Source organism: Mixophyes fleayi, chromosome 2, assembly GCF_038048845.1.
Source record: "Mixophyes fleayi isolate aMixFle1 chromosome 2, aMixFle1.hap1, whole genome shotgun sequence".
Taxonomy (NCBI): domain Eukaryota; kingdom Metazoa; phylum Chordata; class Amphibia; order Anura; family Limnodynastidae; genus Mixophyes; species Mixophyes fleayi.
The window spans coordinates 364797662-364815608 of NC_134403.1; the positions used below are offsets into that span (position 1 = coordinate 364797662).

The window sequence follows — 17947 nt, forward strand, 5'->3', positions numbered from 1 at the left end:
TTTAACTTAAGTGCAAAATAATAAACTAATTTGCACCCCTTGTATTGTAACATGGTTTGTCCCGGAGAACATTTACTCCTTTTTTTGCCTTACTCTCCTTAATGACCCAAGCCCATGGTTGTGAGTGTACGGAATGTTTTTTTTTGGGGGGGGGGGGGGGTTAAACATTGATTTTATCTATTTCCATCAGACCAAAATGATGGACAGTGTAAATGAAAATATCTGCAGGGGCTGCTGGTTTTCTTTTTTCTAGATAAAGAAAATGACAACATTTTGAAAGCAAGAACATCAAAATAACGTTCATATGGTCAAACATGAGCTGACATACATTTGGGAATGCACAGGAAGGACCATTTGTGGGGAACGGCAGGTTCTATCATTCAAAATCTGATCAATACTTGACTGGGCAGATCAAAATTTTAGGTTAATATAGAGTTTGCCATCATTAGTGCTCAAATATTTTCTAATATGATGGACTGATGCGGTTCAGAAAGCAGGGGTTCATAGATTCCCCTTTCAACTTCCTCTGCAAGTTTGCATTTAATGGAAAGGTAATAGTGTAGTATAGAACTACGGGGGAACTGCAACTGAGCAGTGTAAGATGTTGGGGCTCTGAACCTTTATTAATCAGCTGGTTGGAGCAAGTTAACTGCTGTTCCCGCTGGGCCAAGCAATCAAAGAATGGCCCCCAGATATGAATGGTTTGACCACTGCTGGATAGAAAGGAGGGAACTGCTGATAGTCTTAGGAAAGAAGGAGCTGAGATGAGGAGAGGTTGGATGGATGGAGAGCAGCTCACAGTGATTAAAGGGGCGAAGCAATGAAGAGGGTAATCCAGATTATTTTGGGGTCTCGTGTTGGTCTAGTTCTTTGGGTTGGGGTCAGCAGCATCCCCTCCTTGAAGCTTAACCGCTGTCAAACTCCGACAAACAGAACTTAGGGACAACGACACTATGTTCAAAACACTTCCACCTCAGTGTGCATTTAAAATTGTCTGTAAGAAACCTAATATTTTTCTTTTGTCTCAAAGTTTTTAAAGGATCGTTTTCATGAAATTTATTATAATTTATATTTATATAATTTATTATATTTATAATTTATGTTTTGTTGGTAAATTACAACAAAAAATAAATAGAAAACACTTAAACTACATTACTTACTTTTTATCTCAGGGACATTGAATAGAGTCTCCTTCCCTGAATAGAGAACTCTGCACTGCATCATTTTAGTCAGCTGACTGTCCGCGGCGTTAATCACTATCCAGCTTGTAACTGTTAATGTCCCATCAGAACTGCTGCCCGTGGAGTAACCCTGTCCTACGCCGGACCATGAAATCAGAGGGAGAGGACGCGCCCCTGGCCACACATGTAATGTTTAGGAAATCCTTGGATTTATCCATAAACAGTGTCACATTGAGAGGCTCTGGAAGAGAAAATGGGATTCACATAGATCATAATGATTGTACTGAGATCTGTTAGAGTTATCTAAGAACATCTTCGACTCTCAAGATTTATGGACGGTCTCAGAATCACCTGTTATTTTATTAGTGGAACATTTTTTATACATAAACAGAAACTCTACACATTCTTAGACATAGTCCCTTTATTGGGGACAAGTTGATTTGCAAATTATAATTATTATCAATTTTTTCTTCTTCCTGTGAGAAAAATAAGCTTGCCTGAAAGTTATTTCTAACCTATCTACATATGAGCTTAGCGTTTCAGTTGAAATATCACTAGCAATCTGAACTTTCACTACCCCCACCCCACCCCCTTTCCAAATCACTACAGTAGAACTTTGCAGACAACCAAGAGAACTGTAAGGAATTCAATTGTTACTGTAAAAAGTGCGGCCTGCGCACTATTAACGTTATTACGGTAATAGTGCGCTTAAATACCGTTATTACGGCAGTTTCAATGCCGGCTTTTTGCGCACACCTCCCTGAGCTGCGAGCAGAAAGCTGGAGTAATATTACCGTAATACCAGTAATAGCTTTTACGCAGCAGTACTTCGGGGGGAATTGAATTCTCCCCCTAAGTTTTTATCATCGTTGCAACAATGTTGCCTCTCTCTGCAAGACAGTGATACCATAGCCTCGCCGAGAAGCTGGGAAGTTTAAATATTAATCTAATATTATTATAATAAAAACAATAGATTTTTTGGGTAAATCATCAAATTATTAATTGAGTAAATTCAGTTAAAAGTGGACATCTCTCAGCATGTTAAAAAATGTGATTTAAAGGATATGTGAGATAATGCAGCAACTACATGACATAAGGAAATTAGGATATAAAAACAGGGTTGCACAACAAATGCTTTTACGCAGCATACTGCAAGCTGATTTCTATTATCTTTACATCTCATGGTAGGGGATGCATTATGCCATATATTAATGCCAGTTGTTTGACCAAGGAATCAAACATTTGAATTTTTTATATTATCAAATGAAGAATTATGCTTTCATATACTTAAATGTTTGATAAATTAGGCATTAGTTTTTTAAAAAAAGAGGGAAAGTAAAATAAATCTCTGATGAAAGAAAAATAAAACTTGAAATTGTTAGGAAAACGAGCCACCTCCCAGCCTCTGTCACCCCTCAACACAGACCGATTGTGCCTAAATCCGGTCAGCCAAACATCTGATGCTCCTGGTATAACAGGATAATAATTGATTCCCTTCATTTGGCTACAAAAAGTAGCAAGGGGTAGTAATTGGTGGGAGTTCTAGTCCTGACAACCTTCTTATTAGGCTGGTGTCCTACGTTACATTTCCAAAATCCTGAGGACAGGAAACCAAGGTTTCCCATTATACATTATGGCCACAAACCAAACCTCTGTGATGTAATCCCACAGCAACCAATCAGATGTTAGCATTCATCACTTTTGTGCCTGTTAGACTTTTGAAAGTGAATATCTGATTGGTTAATATGGGTTAAACTACATCCGTGTAAGTTATTACTTGGAAAACACAAGATTTGTACATTGTACCATGATTCGACCACTGGTTGGCATTGCTCTACTGACATCTGTCTTTAATGCAAAAATATAAAAGAAACCATACCTCCCAACAACCCCTGTTATAGCAGGACTATCCCAATTTGCAGACCCAAAATGAGCACGGCCCTGCATTAATGTAGGGATGGTTTTGCGTATCTGGGTATGCCTGTTTAACCCCAATTGGGGTTCATTAGTGAATGGTAGAAGTATTCTGCTCTTCATGTGAGCTTTTAGAGAGAGAGAACCAGTATTTGAAAGTAAATATGGGTATGGAATAATTTATATCTGCTCTTTGGTACTGACAATATGCACATAGGTCTTTTCGTCACAGAAGTTGTGACTTCTGAGTTTTACATTTACCTGGCTGGCCACTGGGTTAGTACTTTATTTGCCAGGTATTCTGAGCATGATACAGAGACATTCCTGAGGCAAAATCCCACCTACAGACTGTTTCACTCTTAGTAGGGCTCATCAGTGTAGAAGATACTTATTTGCATGTAGAACTAAGGAGCTCCAAAATTATCTCACTAGCTGTATTTACTTACCCAGAGAGCTTCAGAAACTTTACAGAAAGCTGTAACTTTAAATTTCTTTGGATAGTTTGTGTTGATATTGGTACTATATGAGTTGCCTGTCAAATGCTTTTATTCCTTGTCACTACTGTATACCACACTCACCGACATGTACATGGCTATTTGCATTTTTTTTTTTGCAAGACCAGGTAAAAAGCTAAAGATAAGAAAGCTTCTTATTTTACTTACCATAGACATGCAGAGTGGTTTTCCCTTCAGAAGAACCCGAAGGGAATGAGTTGAAGAGACAGTGATAATCTCCTTCATCGCTCACTCTGGATTCCCCGATGGTGACTGCAGTGTTGTTCAGACCCAGCATGGTCATCTTTAATATGTTTTCATGTTCGGAGACACTAAATGTTCCCTGGACGGTGTTGTAGGTTGCTATGTTTTTACCATTCTTCTGCCATGACACCTGCCTGACATTAGATTGGGTTCGCAGAAGGCATCTCAGTGTTACGGCTTCACCCAGTCTGGCTTTATGCTGTTTTTCGATTAACACATCACCTATAAAGTATATGCATTAATGATTTGTATTTTGTCATCTTGATTTATTTACAAGTCGGATACAAAGATATCAAATAACAACCTTCCTACTAGACAGAACCATCTTATTAAACAGTTAATTAAAATGTATTTTTTTTATATTTCTCCCACGAGTATACTGCTCAATGGCCTCTGTGATCAATGCAAGTTTTCTATAACAATAAGTCATTCTGCACTAGCTGCTAGTTACCCTGCTGTGACTGTTCCACAGTTAATGCATTGTCCCTCGAGCTACCATCTGTCTTCTCTCTTCATGTTCTCCATAGTTATCAGGTACAAACGCAGTCAGCGAGCTTGGATTGTGTTTGCCCCATTCCATTGCATTATTGGCTTAGTTACAGTCAATCAACCAGTGATGGATCAGGGTCAGGAAGCACAACATTCCGGCAGTGGTTACCTGCCAGAAGTCATGTTGAATAACCTCTTCAATACCAAGAAAAGACAACATCTCAAAGAAGCTGGAGTGAGTTATCAGAACCGGCATGCTCAGAATGAATAACTGAATTATGTCCCAAATGTAGTTCCGAGCATGCTCAGGGTGATATGATGACTTCCAGATCCTGACATTAACAATGGCAGCAAAATTATCCTGATATTAGGTAGGTCATTATTTTTTATTGTTATCACTTACTTCAATAAATAGAAATAGTTCAAACCTCACAGCTAAAATAATTGGAGAGAAACAGGGGACTGGAGGAGAGACTTCGGTTAAGGAAAAAGATTGTGAGTGGGTGAGACTAATTTGGGGACAACAAGATAAGGAAGACACTGGGAATGGTGTCGAGGCACTGAGCAACAATGCATCCTTGTAATGGATGGGTGGGCCTTGGGGGGAAACAGGGCAACTTTAAGATGAGCAGGGCAGTGGCATAACAAATTGAGCATTGAAACTGTAGGTTAACTATACCCAGGAACTATGAAGGTGGCGGGAAGAATAAGGACAGAGCTAAATGCATGCAGGAGAGAGAAGCAATCAGCATGTGCACCAAGGGAAGACAACCTTGGGAGAGACAGAGCTGTGCAGAGCATGAGCCGTAAACCAGGAGTAGTAGCCAAGGTCAAGCATTTACCCTGCATTGTCTCAGACTGCAACAAGTCGCACTGCTGTGCCGTTACAAGTAGAAGGGAGGAAGCCCATCCAGCAGCAAGGCTGCTCCTGCAAAGAGCAGTCTGCAGAAGATCTCTTGTCTGCTTTTGCAGATGATCCTGAACAGGAGAAGATGACAGACGCTAGTCCTGATTCAAGCAAAGTGGAGGTGAAGGTCATGACTTATATGTGCTCTTAGGCCCAACCCATGTTTAGTCTGTCCCCAGTGCCATCTGTGAGCTTAGAGAGTGGGATCCAGACCCAGGACACTGTGGGACAACGTGCAAGCAATGCCTATGTCAGCACCAGAAGTGGCTAACATACTTTTATCACTGGGGCTGACCTATGTCAGGTGTAAAGGGAAATGCTACCCCAACTGGTACTATCCATATGAGAACCACAAGGGTAGTAAGGAGGTCAAGGCATTATGAATACCACACAAAATGATACTATTGAGGACTCAGTCAGTCAGAGAGTATGATTAGGAGCAGTGGAGCTGGGCTAACAAATACCCAGCAACTCTGGAGTTATAGTAGAGTCCTATTGTCAAGAATAGTCGAGAAATACAGTTATCGCTCATCTCGGGGATCAAAAGAAGATCACACCATCTGCCATCACAGAGTAAAGATGTTGGTTTCCTCTGGCCTCCATACCTTCAAACTCAACTTACGTTTTCAGACAAGCATATTACATTTCCAAACTATTACCCTATGAGCATCCCTGGGCTACTCTACCTGATTCCCACCTCTCAGGTCATACAAAATGTGGTCTATTTCTATGCTCAAACAACCATCTGACCCACAGACAAACATGACTGTGTGACTTTGTGACTGGGTGATTTAAATTTACTATACCTTCTAAAAAGGAAAAGTGGAGGTGTTGCCCATAGCAACCAATCAGACTCTAACTATCATTTATCTAGTACATTCTAGAAAATGATAGCCAGAATCTGATTGGTTGCTATGGGCAACATCTCCACCTTTACTTTTCTTAGGTTCAGTAAATCTACCCCCAAGTACAATTAAGGACAATGGATTCAGTACACTGACAAGGCACATTGGAAATTAGAGACAAGGAGAGATATTACTACAAGTTGGGTAGACTTTGGAATAAGATATATTAGTGGAAGACAATCAGCACATTGTACACATTAAGGACCTCAAGTAATTTACATTTGCACTCAAGCTCTGAACTTGAGCTGTGGGAATTCCCCATGTTATATATATGACTGAACTAACGCTAAAAGCTCATTTTCAACGGGAGATCATAGCAGCTAATTGTGCGCTGCATATGAGGGTTGTATTTTTTTGCCAAACCAAGAAATCATGGAGAATTTATGTATTTATTACAGAAGAAGAGGATGTCTTGGCCTAGGTGACAAATAAAGAGGGTGAATGAGGTTACTGTAGGGGTGTTCTTATTTCAAATAAAAGTATTTTTAAACTTGTTTGTGTTTTATTGACATTTGTCTCTGGTGCACTACCGGTCCTAGGTTCCAGGGCATGACGGCACTTGTGGTTTTCCAAGCCAGGGCTGGTTGGAGATAAATAGATCTATTTATCAAATGTGAATAGTATTATTCTAATATTGGGGCTGGAGGGAGGCCTAATTATTAAAATGGGGGCTATTGATTTAACGCCAGGGGTGGTTGGAGCTTTCTAAATTACATGTACCCATTTTCCAAATAGGGCCCCCAACATTCCAGGATCCAGACAAGCAGCAACTGATCTAAAGAAACCAGCATCCACAGGCAGGGAAAGCTGCGAGAACAGGTAGGAGAGAGCAGGACAGTCTGCCAACTGTCATAAATCTGGTGGGGCAGTCCTGAATTTGGGTGACTGTCTCGCTTAGTCAGGATTTGGTCCGACTACAAGGGAGGAATGTCCCGCTTCACATTCTACTGATCGTTAAGGCAGAGCTGCGTGCACCTAACAGTAGTGCACACAGTACTGCCTGTGTGTTTGTCTAAAATTTGTCTAAAATTATAACCACATTACGTCATAAGGACCCCTGTGATATAAGTGCCCCGGGCCTCCCCCCACCAGAGCCTTAATCCAGCTCTGCCCATACCCACCGCTCCAGGGCTGGTTCAACCTAGATGGGGTGGCCCACATTTTTGGGCGGGCTTGATCTTCCTATGAAATTCAGCCCTGTGTTGACCCGCTTAGGGCTAGCTTGGCATTATGGCAGGGGGAGCCAGTGCTGTGGGTTTCCCTGCTATACAACCACCAGCCAAGGCTGGGGGCACCCTTTTGTTCCCCCAATTTTCAGCCTAAGGCTTGGTTAAGCTGTTTGGTGACTTGCAGCACAGACTTGCAACAGGAGAAAGCACCCGCAATAGATATGTCTCCTAGAGGCCTATGTGCGGCTACTTCCCCCTCAACATGGCACTTAAGAGTGTGAACATGCCCTTGCTTTGCTAGGCTCGCCCACTACCTCTCCTCTCCAATTATGCCTGTCTATGCGTGGAGAGCCAGAAGGGGGGGATACAGTCTGAAAGCAGGCTAAGACATATCCTTGGCCACTTACGTACTACTCTACATAAGACCCTGACTCATGTTTTATTTGTTGTAGCTTTACCTAAAAAGCAAAGTAAAGAGTACATTAAAAAAAATGAACAGTAAACGGACAACATAAGATAAGGGTAGGTCAGGTTATGGAGACAAGGATTACAGGCAAACAAAAATAGACATTGAGCATTGGGGAAAATGAATGTGTTTTCCAGGGTGAATAGTGTAGAGAACCCATTATGGAATAAAATATGTGAAGTGGAAGTCTAAAGAGGAAGAGAATAATAGGGAGATTGTTTTCATTTAGTTAATTGTAATTCACACTAGTTTATGCAATTTAACTTGCCTACATTTTTGTTATAAGAGTAATATATGAAAACAGATTTAACTTGCATTCATTATTAAAGATTGAGCTTGGATCTATATGTCATTTCACTACTGCTGGATCGACTATTTGTAAACTCTTACCAGAAATAGAAAGACAGACTTTCCCCCTTTGGGATCCTGTAGGGAACACATTGAACACACAAGTGTAGCATCCTTCATCGTCAACGCTGGCTTTAAACACTGTGATGGTCGTCTTATTTAAATTTGAAATGCTGATATTTAGGCGCTTCTCATATTCCTTGCTGATTTTTGCTTCAGACTTTGTGTACGTGGCCACAGTAGTCTCTTTGTTTCCTACAATCTTTGTCCAGGTCACTTGATTGAGGTTATTTGGACCTAATAAATTACACTCTAATTTCGCACTTTCACCAAAATCCACCTGAGCGCTTATAGTATTCACCGTGTCTGCAACATCAATAAAAGAATCTGTCATTTTTCAGAACATTTCATACATAAATACATACGTAATAGTACAGGGCAAAAGCCACTCCAGAACCACAAGATGCATCACCTTTTCTTTAGTAATTACCCCCACAATTCCCTTTTTATCCGCACCATATGCATTCAAGTATTTGGAAGGCAACATTTTTGAGACCCCAAGGTCTGTAACGGGGGTGAAATTCCACGAGGGAGAAATTGTAATGTTAATTAGCTGTACAGGAGAGATTAACAAAATAGTAGGAACTTCAATTTAATAATACATTTGTAAGTTCACTAGGGATGCAGTAATGGCTAAAACTAAAAACAGTTGAAGGACTTAGGATGACAAACAACATAATATGACTATAAAATAGGCTACAAGAAGACCTGGCTGAATAGGTAGAAGAAAGGTCTTCATGCTACTATATAGAAATGCAGCTATACCTTCCCCAGCATATTGTGTTCTATGTTGAAGACATCACATTCACAGGGTTCTTGATAAATAGAATCCAGAAAAGGTAACACGAGAGCAGAAGGTCAGAAACATAAGAGCAGAAGGTCAGGAACATGAGAGCAGAAGGTCAGGAACATGAGAGCAGAAGGTCTGGAACACAGGAAAAAATAGTCAGGAAAATGGGAAGAGAAGATCAGGAACATGGGAGCAGAAAGGCAGGAACACAAGAACAGAAGGTGAGGAACACAGGAACAGAAGGTCAGGAATAGAAGAATGGAAGGTCAGGAACACAGGAACTGAAAGTCAGGAAAATGGGATGAGAAGATCAGGAACATGGGAGAAGAAGGTCAGGAACACGAGAACAGAAGGTCAGGAACACGAGAACAGAAGGTCAGAAACAAGGCAACTGAAGGTCATGAACACAAGAACAGAATGTCAGAAACACGAGAACAAAAGGTCAGAAACACAGGAACTGAAGGTCAGGAACACAAGAACAGAATGTCAGGAACACAAGAACAAAAGGTCAGGACCACGAGAACAGAAGGTCAGGAACACAAGAACAGAAGGTCAGGAACACAAGAACAGAAGGTCAGGAACACAGGAACTGAAGGTCTGAAACATGAGAACAGAAGATCAGGAACACAAGAACAAAACAGTTCAGTAAAGCTGGGCATCCAGAGAATTTTGACCAGGGTCAAACAATAATGACCACATGCACAGTGCACTGGAAGCAGTGCAGGCATTGAAATAATTAATGCCAATACCAGTTCACAATCATTTGTTCACAAACTACCATGAGTAGATATTAGAGAGTGGTAGTATGAAAATTGTTGGGCACAGTGGCATCATGATACTTAAGCACAAGCAAACTGCAACACATGCACAGCGTCTGTTCAGCGCTATATGTGAACAGATTATTTAATACTTTGAGAAACCATTGCTGTTTCCACATTTATATTTATATTCCTTACCATCAAAGCCCATCACTGCCCTGGCCGAACAGAGCATGCAGACAATGTGGAAATATGCTTCCTGCAAAAGAAAAAAAGGAAACTAAAGCTAAATGCAAACGTTTGCTAGGTATACATGGAATGTAAAATGTATTCCAAATACATGTATGTCTCATTAAATATTTCTGTATCTGTTTCTATTGATTGTAAATAAAAATCCTCATTTAGATAGAATAGATCATTGTTCTGATGTTTAAATAAAAAATGCACTAAAATTAAATTTTTTAGAACAAAAATTATGCTTATGAAAGGTTAGTTAGGAAGCTGCACAAATGATGTTCTCTGATGTCATGAGTCTATTTCTGTACTATTGTGGCTGATTGTATGGGAAAAAGCATGGCTTAGCATGTTTATTATGGAGGTACACCTGGGAGTGAATCGGTGAAAGACTTTGTGTCTCCTCACCGGATTAGCTAATTGGATTGGGGCAAAACTTGCTGAAAGTGTATTCAAAGGAGCCTCAAGTGGTGAAGGCTGCATTTATAGGGATATATATATATATATATATTTATATGTGCTCAACTCTGCATGTGTTTGCTCAAAACATTTGCATGGGGACGCATCTCATATACAGTATTTGGTTTGTACCTATGTAGTATTTAAGGCAGACAAAGAGGGCATCTGGACAAAATGAAATGCAGTGTATATCCCCATATTTTAAAGTCAATTAATGAGCCTTAATGAAACACTTAAATGATGCCTACACTATATTTCAACGAACATACAAGGTCATCAACAAAATTGCACCAACATACATTTCCTCACTTGTCTCGAAATATCTCCCTACTCGACACCTCCGTTCTGCACAAGATCTACGTCTCTCCTCCACTTTCATCACATCCTCCTATTCTCGGTTACAGGATTTTTTCCGGGCTGCACCTACTTTATGGAATTCCCTCCCTCGCACAGTAAGACTTTCCTCTAGTCTTCAAACCTTCAAGCGTTCACTGAAAACCCACCTCTTCAGACAAGGTTATGATATTCCTCAACCATCATCTTAATTTCCCTAGATTACCCTATTACCACCCTCTACACAGCTAACACAAGACAACAACCTTTTGACCAACATTGTCACACACACAGCCCACTCAGTACTTTTACCTTTGCAGTCTGGCTGGTCCATTGTGCATTATGATGTAGCACGTGCCCTTGTGTTTCTAACTCCCATTGTCCTATAGATTGTAAGCTTGTGAGCAGGGCCCTCTTACCTCTCTGTCTGTATGTATTACCCAGTGTTGTCTTATCAATGTTTGTTCCCAATTGTAAAGCGCTACGGAATTTGCTGGCGCTATATAAATAAATGTTGATGATGATGATAGACAGTTATTTTGTGGGTTAAAAGTTTATAGTGGTATCACTATGGCAACAGGCACAAAGTTCCTGGTTAATAGAGTTCAATGAATCAAGTAGTCCAAATTTAATGTTGGTATGAAGTGCTAAACTTTTGGTCCATTGAATCATTTCAAGAATCTGGCCTAATTCGGACAAGATTCAGCAGATAATAAAATGCCCCATGTAGATGGCAAAAATGAGATTTAATCATACAAGATTGATAAATTGAGATATAGGGATGTACATTTTTAGGACAGTTTCCTGCTTCACAGAAGGTCACACAGCCATTTCCACTCCGTTCAAACTGGTAAATCACTGATATGCCGGCATAAAAAAATTACTCTTAGACCTTACTTTGGCCCATACCTCTCCCCCGCAGTGCTTACTTCATTCCTTCCTTGCAACAACTATGTCCGTTTCTTAAATCACATATCCCAGGGCCATATCTCTGTGAAAGAAATATTCATTCCTGTTAATCTCAATCTCATTTACTATCTCTTCTTCCTTTTCTTTCTGATTGACATATACCAAACCCCTGGACTTCCCTATATTGTTAAAAGATTCTGAGCTGCGACCTAGAAAACCATGTTTTAGCCCCTCTGCTTCCCCAAGCACTTCGTCTTTATGTGCTCTCTGGAAAAGAGCTCCAAGTATAATAACTCATCTCTTTATACCTCTTTATATCTAACTCCTTCTCAGGACACCTATCTTTCTGAGCAGGACTCTGCTTCTCCCATTGCACTTTTCTGTGGTGGTCTACAATGGAGTCACACATCTAGACCCAGGACATGGCAAGGAGTCCTCCTGTCTAAGCTCTGTGTCCATCACCTACTCTCTGCTTCATCTCTTTTGAGGTCCAGACTCTCGGACACTTATTTGTGACTATTTGTGTAGATATCATCTAATGCCCTCCTGGTCTATCTTACATGTCCTTGATGACTGTTAAGCCTGAATCCCTTTTCTTCTCAAGCACCTTTTCATACCCTTGATAAACTAGCTCCTGCTACATTCCACCCAATACAGCAAAACCAACCCCACCTTTGGGATGAAAAGAGCTAGTCCTGGGAGCCTCCAGAAACATTGCCGTTCTCTTGCTTGCTACTAGCATAAATTTAGATCTGGCCTCTCTACCAAACTGCCCATCACAATTACAGTATATCCCTCTATACAAACCTATCTTACATTTCCTGTTAATTCTCTCTTTACTCTAAACCCCATGACCTCTTTTCTATTCTTCGATTGTGTACTCCAACCTCCCCCACCTCCTCCTACTAATTCCTTCACTGCTCAAGACATATCCGACCACTTCAAAGGCAAAATTGACACAATAAGAATTGAGACTTCGTCACAACAACTTTCACTTACCCACAACTCACCACACTGACTACTTTCTTCTTTTGATCCTGCTACACCTGAGTGAGTAGCTAAATTACAATCTAGCTCCCGCTTAACCACCTGTCCTTTACACCCTCTTCTCTCACAATTTTTTTCATGCTGCAGTTCCCCCAATGATTAAAACTTTGTCCCAAGAACCTACATGTAGATTTCATGTCCTCTGTTTGCTATGTGTTTTGTGTATACATGTATGTATTTATATATTAGTCCTAATTCTTTATATTCTTATAAAGGAGTTTTCGTGTTTACTTCAGTGTACAGGTGTACTAGAGAACCCAGCAGGCCCTGGATGTTGGAGAATGCAGGTGCTTGTAGTTCTACAAGTGCCAGCATGGTCTGGCAGCCAATGAGTAATGTGGCATTGGTATGTCTATGTAGTGCCGGCGGACATGATGGTTGGAACTAATGTCAGGGATTGATAAAGATCTGCTCACAGTGACATCGCTGAGACCAAAGGAGCCAGAAAAAAGTGACAGGTGAGAGGAATGACTGGATACTGGCAGATGATGTGTAGCAGTTGAAAGAGGAGAAGGAGTATGGAGGAGAGGAGACGTAACAGTATTGAACAAGGGATACAGCGGTGATGAGAGAGACCAGCGCTGCATAGAAAGAGAGAGTGCTATAACAGGAGACATTATAAGCTGACTGCTTTGAGAGATATGAGAGAGGCTGATAAGTACCCATCATCATCAAGATCATCATTTCCATTTTTTTATATAGCGCCACTAATTCCGCAGCGCTGTACAGAGAACTCACATCAGTCCCTGCCCCATCGGAGCTTACAGTCTAAATTCCCTAACATACACAGAGACTAGGGTCAATTTGGTAGCAGCCAATTAACCTACCAGTATGTTTTTGGAATGTGGGAGGAAACCGGGGCACCCGGAGGAAACCCACTCAAACACGGGGAGAACATACAAACTCCTCACAGATAAGGCCATGGTCGGGAATTGAACTCATGACCCCAGCTCTCCCTTTTCAAGCAGAGCTGTGTGAAGCGGGGGCAGGGTCCAACCACCTCAATTATACAGTGCCCCAGGCTTAGAGGGGGGTTTCCAGGCACTAGGTTTGCCTATGCATTTTAAAACAGATACAAAACCAAACTTTTGTGTTTGAGCACTTTAACCTTGAAACTTGAAAAAAAGTATTACATGTTACAATGTAACATTCCATGATGGTCCAATTCCTTTCTGAATGATGGTTACATCAAACATTTCTGCTAATATAACAGACTATTTGTTGATTAAAAGCAGCCATCAGAGATATTGGTTGCAATGAGCAATTTCCAAATTATATAAACAAAATTGTTCTGACACTCAAACGAAAGCAAAAATAATGCAATCTAATGTCCACTAAAGCAATGTTTCAGCTTCAGTTCCACAATAAATATAAAATTCAAGGTTTGATATATAAACTAGCAATAGGGAACAATTTGCTAACACACTCTATGTCTAATGTTATGCTGTTTGCTGTATCTTTATTGGAACTTGAATGTGGAATCAATTGATGTGAATAATAGATTGTCAATAAACACCTCCATAATATTACATATACTCCTCAATACGTTTCAGGGGGGGTCAAGGTGCCTCTCTTTCCACATTAATTCATACTTGCCAACTCTCCCGGAATGTCCGGGAGACTCCCGCATTTTGCGAGAGTCTCCCGGACTCCCGGGCGAGTGTGGCAATCTCCCGAATTCTGCCCACTTCACTAGGAAGTGCCCACTTCCTAGTGAAGTGGGCAGAATTAGATCCCAAACGCCGCGATTCCCGATGAATCGCGGCGTTTAGCCCCGCCCCCCGCTGTCAAATGACGCAATTTGCGTCATGACGTCACAGGGGGCGGGGCCGAAATGACGCGATTTTGGCCGCCCCGCCCCCTCACGCCCCCCTCCACTGGCTGGCTCCCGGAAGAGAGCTGAAGAAAGTAGGTAAGTATGCATTAATTTCCTTAATAAAGGAAATATATTACATAGGTGATTAGTGAAACAAGAAGCTTTAGTGATAAGTGAGATTGAGAATGATAAGGAACAGCAGCTTCACAAAATGGTAACTTTAAGACTAAATTCGACACCGTTTTTCTATTGTTTTATATTGTTCTGGTTTTTAATGCAGTGATAAAACTGTATTAAAATAAAAGAGAAATAATTTTAAAAGAATTAAATAAAATGTATGTTTTAAATAAAGGGACAATATGCACCACAGATATACAGATCTCCATTTTTGCCATAATTAATCCGGAATCTGTGTGATATCACGAACCAATAACATGTTACAGAGGGTTAATTTGGGAGTATTGCAAAAACAATTTTGAGAAAATAACTGTTATAACTGGTGCCATTGCTTTCTGTTTGCAAAGGAAATGCTTTGTTGACATTTGTAATGTGGAATGCTGACATGATAGGACCAATTGGGGAAACTGACAGCAAGGACATAGGATATTTCCTACAGCTTGGGGATTATTTATTTCTTGCAAATTAAATGCACAAAGTTTTGTAGAATCTTGTATTTTGTACGTGGTTATTCTCAGAGACTAAACAACTCCCATGAAGCTAGTACCATATTGCCGTTAAATCAGTGGTCACCTACTGCCTTCATTGTAACACTATCACATTACAATCACTTACATTATATATATATATATATATATATATATATATATATATATATATATATATTGGTGGAGGTGGGGGGTATACAGGGGTATGTCACACCGCCACTTCTTCTGCCTTCAGTGTAACACTATCATATTACAGTCACTTACATATATATATATATATATATATATATATATATATATATATATATATATATATAGATAGATACAGTGGTGGGAGTGAGGAGTATACAGGAGTATGATACAGCCTCTTCTCCTACTGCCTTCATTGTAACATTATCACATTACAGTCACTTACATTATATATATTGGTGGAAGTGGGGGCTATACAGGGGTATGTCATACCACCTCTTCTCCTACTGCCTTCATTGTAGCCCTATCACACTCCAGTCACTCACATTATATATATATATATATATATATATATATATATATATATATATAGATACAGTGGTGGAAGTGAGGAGTATACAGGAGTATGATACAGCCTCTTCTCCTACTGCCTTCATTGTAACACTATCACATTACAGTCACTTACATTATATATATTAGTGGAAGTGGAGGCTGTACAGGGGTATGTCATACCACCTCTTCTCCTACTGCCTTCATTGTAACACTATCACATTCCAGTCACTTACATATTTAATATGGCCACTTCTAAATGTCCACTTCAACCACTGTGTTAATCATAATAAGGCTGGAAGTTGCTGAAATACCCAGCATTTGACAGTAAACCTGGTCCCTCTATTAAGGTAAAATGTTACATTCACACACTGAATAGGTTGCTGATCACAGTTAGAAATTGTCAACCTGATAATACTTTTATCATTTACCTACAGTATATTAAGTTATCTGAATACAAGTTTAGTTCACATACAAAATATAAACCGATGTAGATAACATTGATGAATACAATTCATTGTCATGCAAGTTTTATTGTATAGATATTGCAATAAAAAGAGATTTATAGGGAACAAAATGAAAGTGTGGAAAAAGAACTTGCAGCTAATGATTGCAGTGAGGAAACTGAATTCCCTGCAGGAAACAGATCATTTTTAAACGAGTTCTCTATCAATCTATAAATAAACTATTTCAAATCTCCACATCGGACAAATATATATCCTATTCATAACTCCAGTCCCAGGTCTTAATCTGATTTATAAGGCATTATTATACTTTTCAGACACGTCTCTTGTAATTATAGTATCCTGCATTGGAGAACGCACATACAATACACAGCGTCATATCGGAAAGAAATGTCAGTAAACTTAGGATCATATCTGAAATTCCTTTACGTCACTTTGACAAAAGTCTAAAAAACAACCTTAAGCAGAAATCTGGATAAATCACCTTTAGCCGTCCCAAATTTATTTAGCCAATTAGTTTATTGTTATTTTTCCATCTGTAATCACCTTCGTGAATTAAATTAGATTAGTCACAAAATATATAAAGATACAAGAAAGAAAATAAACTAAAGAACTGTGACCATGTGTGTAAGTTTGATTTAGTAAAGCAATTCATTGTTTAAGCAAATTACGTCACTAATGGGTATATTATATTCCCACATTTATAGCAATTATTATGATAAACACATATGGGGGGCTTCTTAACCATAATTTAAAATATAGCAAAAATGCACAAAGGACAAATTCAGACCACAAACAAGGTTAGTAAAAGAAACACATGCGGTTCATGTCTTACCTTCCAGCTCATTGTAAGTTTTATATACTTCTCTGAGCCATTTCCTTTAGTGTCCAGACATAGTCCATAGGAAAATACACACTGCTGCCACCTGTTGGTCTTTGGTCAGTCTAAAGATTGGACTAGAGATGAGGAATTAATATGTCTGATTTTGACAAACATTACGGCAGTTCCACATGAAAATGTTATTTATAGATTTAGTATTGTTATCCTTCCTGCAGGTCAGGGTGATGATATGATCATATTGATTGTTGTGGAAGCTGCATCTGATGATAATTGTGAAGCTTAACTTGTAATTTCTCAGTCGTCATCACTTAATGTTTGTAGTAATTCCATGGGAAAACACTAGATCAGATATGGATATGGGCGATAACTATTACTGCTGCAAGTGCTAAGTAGGGGGGAAAGTACAGTAGGTGGCATCCTAGAGCACTCTCTTTAAATGTGCAGTTAGCAAAAAGGATAGCTTTAGAAACGGTGCATTTCACATTTCTTTGATCCGTATTGTTTTGGGAATGACAGATATACCGATGGAAATACAGATATGTGGTCAGTTGACTGTGTCCAGGGACAATATATTACTTTTACTGCTCTCTAGGTGTTCTACAAAATTCCAAAAGGGCCGAGCTACAGATTCTTCACCATCACCAACATCATTATATCCATGTTAACTCAGTTTGGGCCATAAATCCCATATAAAACTTAAACAAAACAAAAAATAAAAAAGAATCTCCAGGCACTCAACCTTGTGAAAAGCAGCCTAACACTGACAAAACAAAGAACATAGCAATGGCGCTAACCTCAAGGAATGAAGAAGAAAATAAATTCCTCCAACAAAGTATGGATATGAAAATAAAAAAAAAACACAAACCATACAAAATCAATTATAATAACTCAAATAATCTGAGCCTATATTTCAAA

The 17947-nt window shown here is 39.6% G+C and overlaps 1 protein-coding gene across 1 annotated transcript; it reads right to left on the reverse strand.

Moving 5' to 3' along the window:
• Positions 1-1160: 1160 nt before the first annotated feature.
• LOC142139589 (OX-2 membrane glycoprotein-like) lies at positions 1161-17366 on the reverse strand. Its single transcript, XM_075197323.1, has 5 exons — positions 17027-17366; positions 9944-10004; positions 8180-8503; positions 3758-4075; positions 1161-1422 (listed from the first exon to the last, which is right to left on the reverse strand). Exons 1-5 carry the CDS (start codon positions 17036-17038, stop codon positions 1286-1288), a joined length of 852 nt encoding a protein of 283 aa, XP_075053424.1. The 5' UTR covers positions 17039-17366; the 3' UTR covers positions 1161-1285.
• Between the last annotated feature and the right edge of the window lie 581 nt (positions 17367-17947).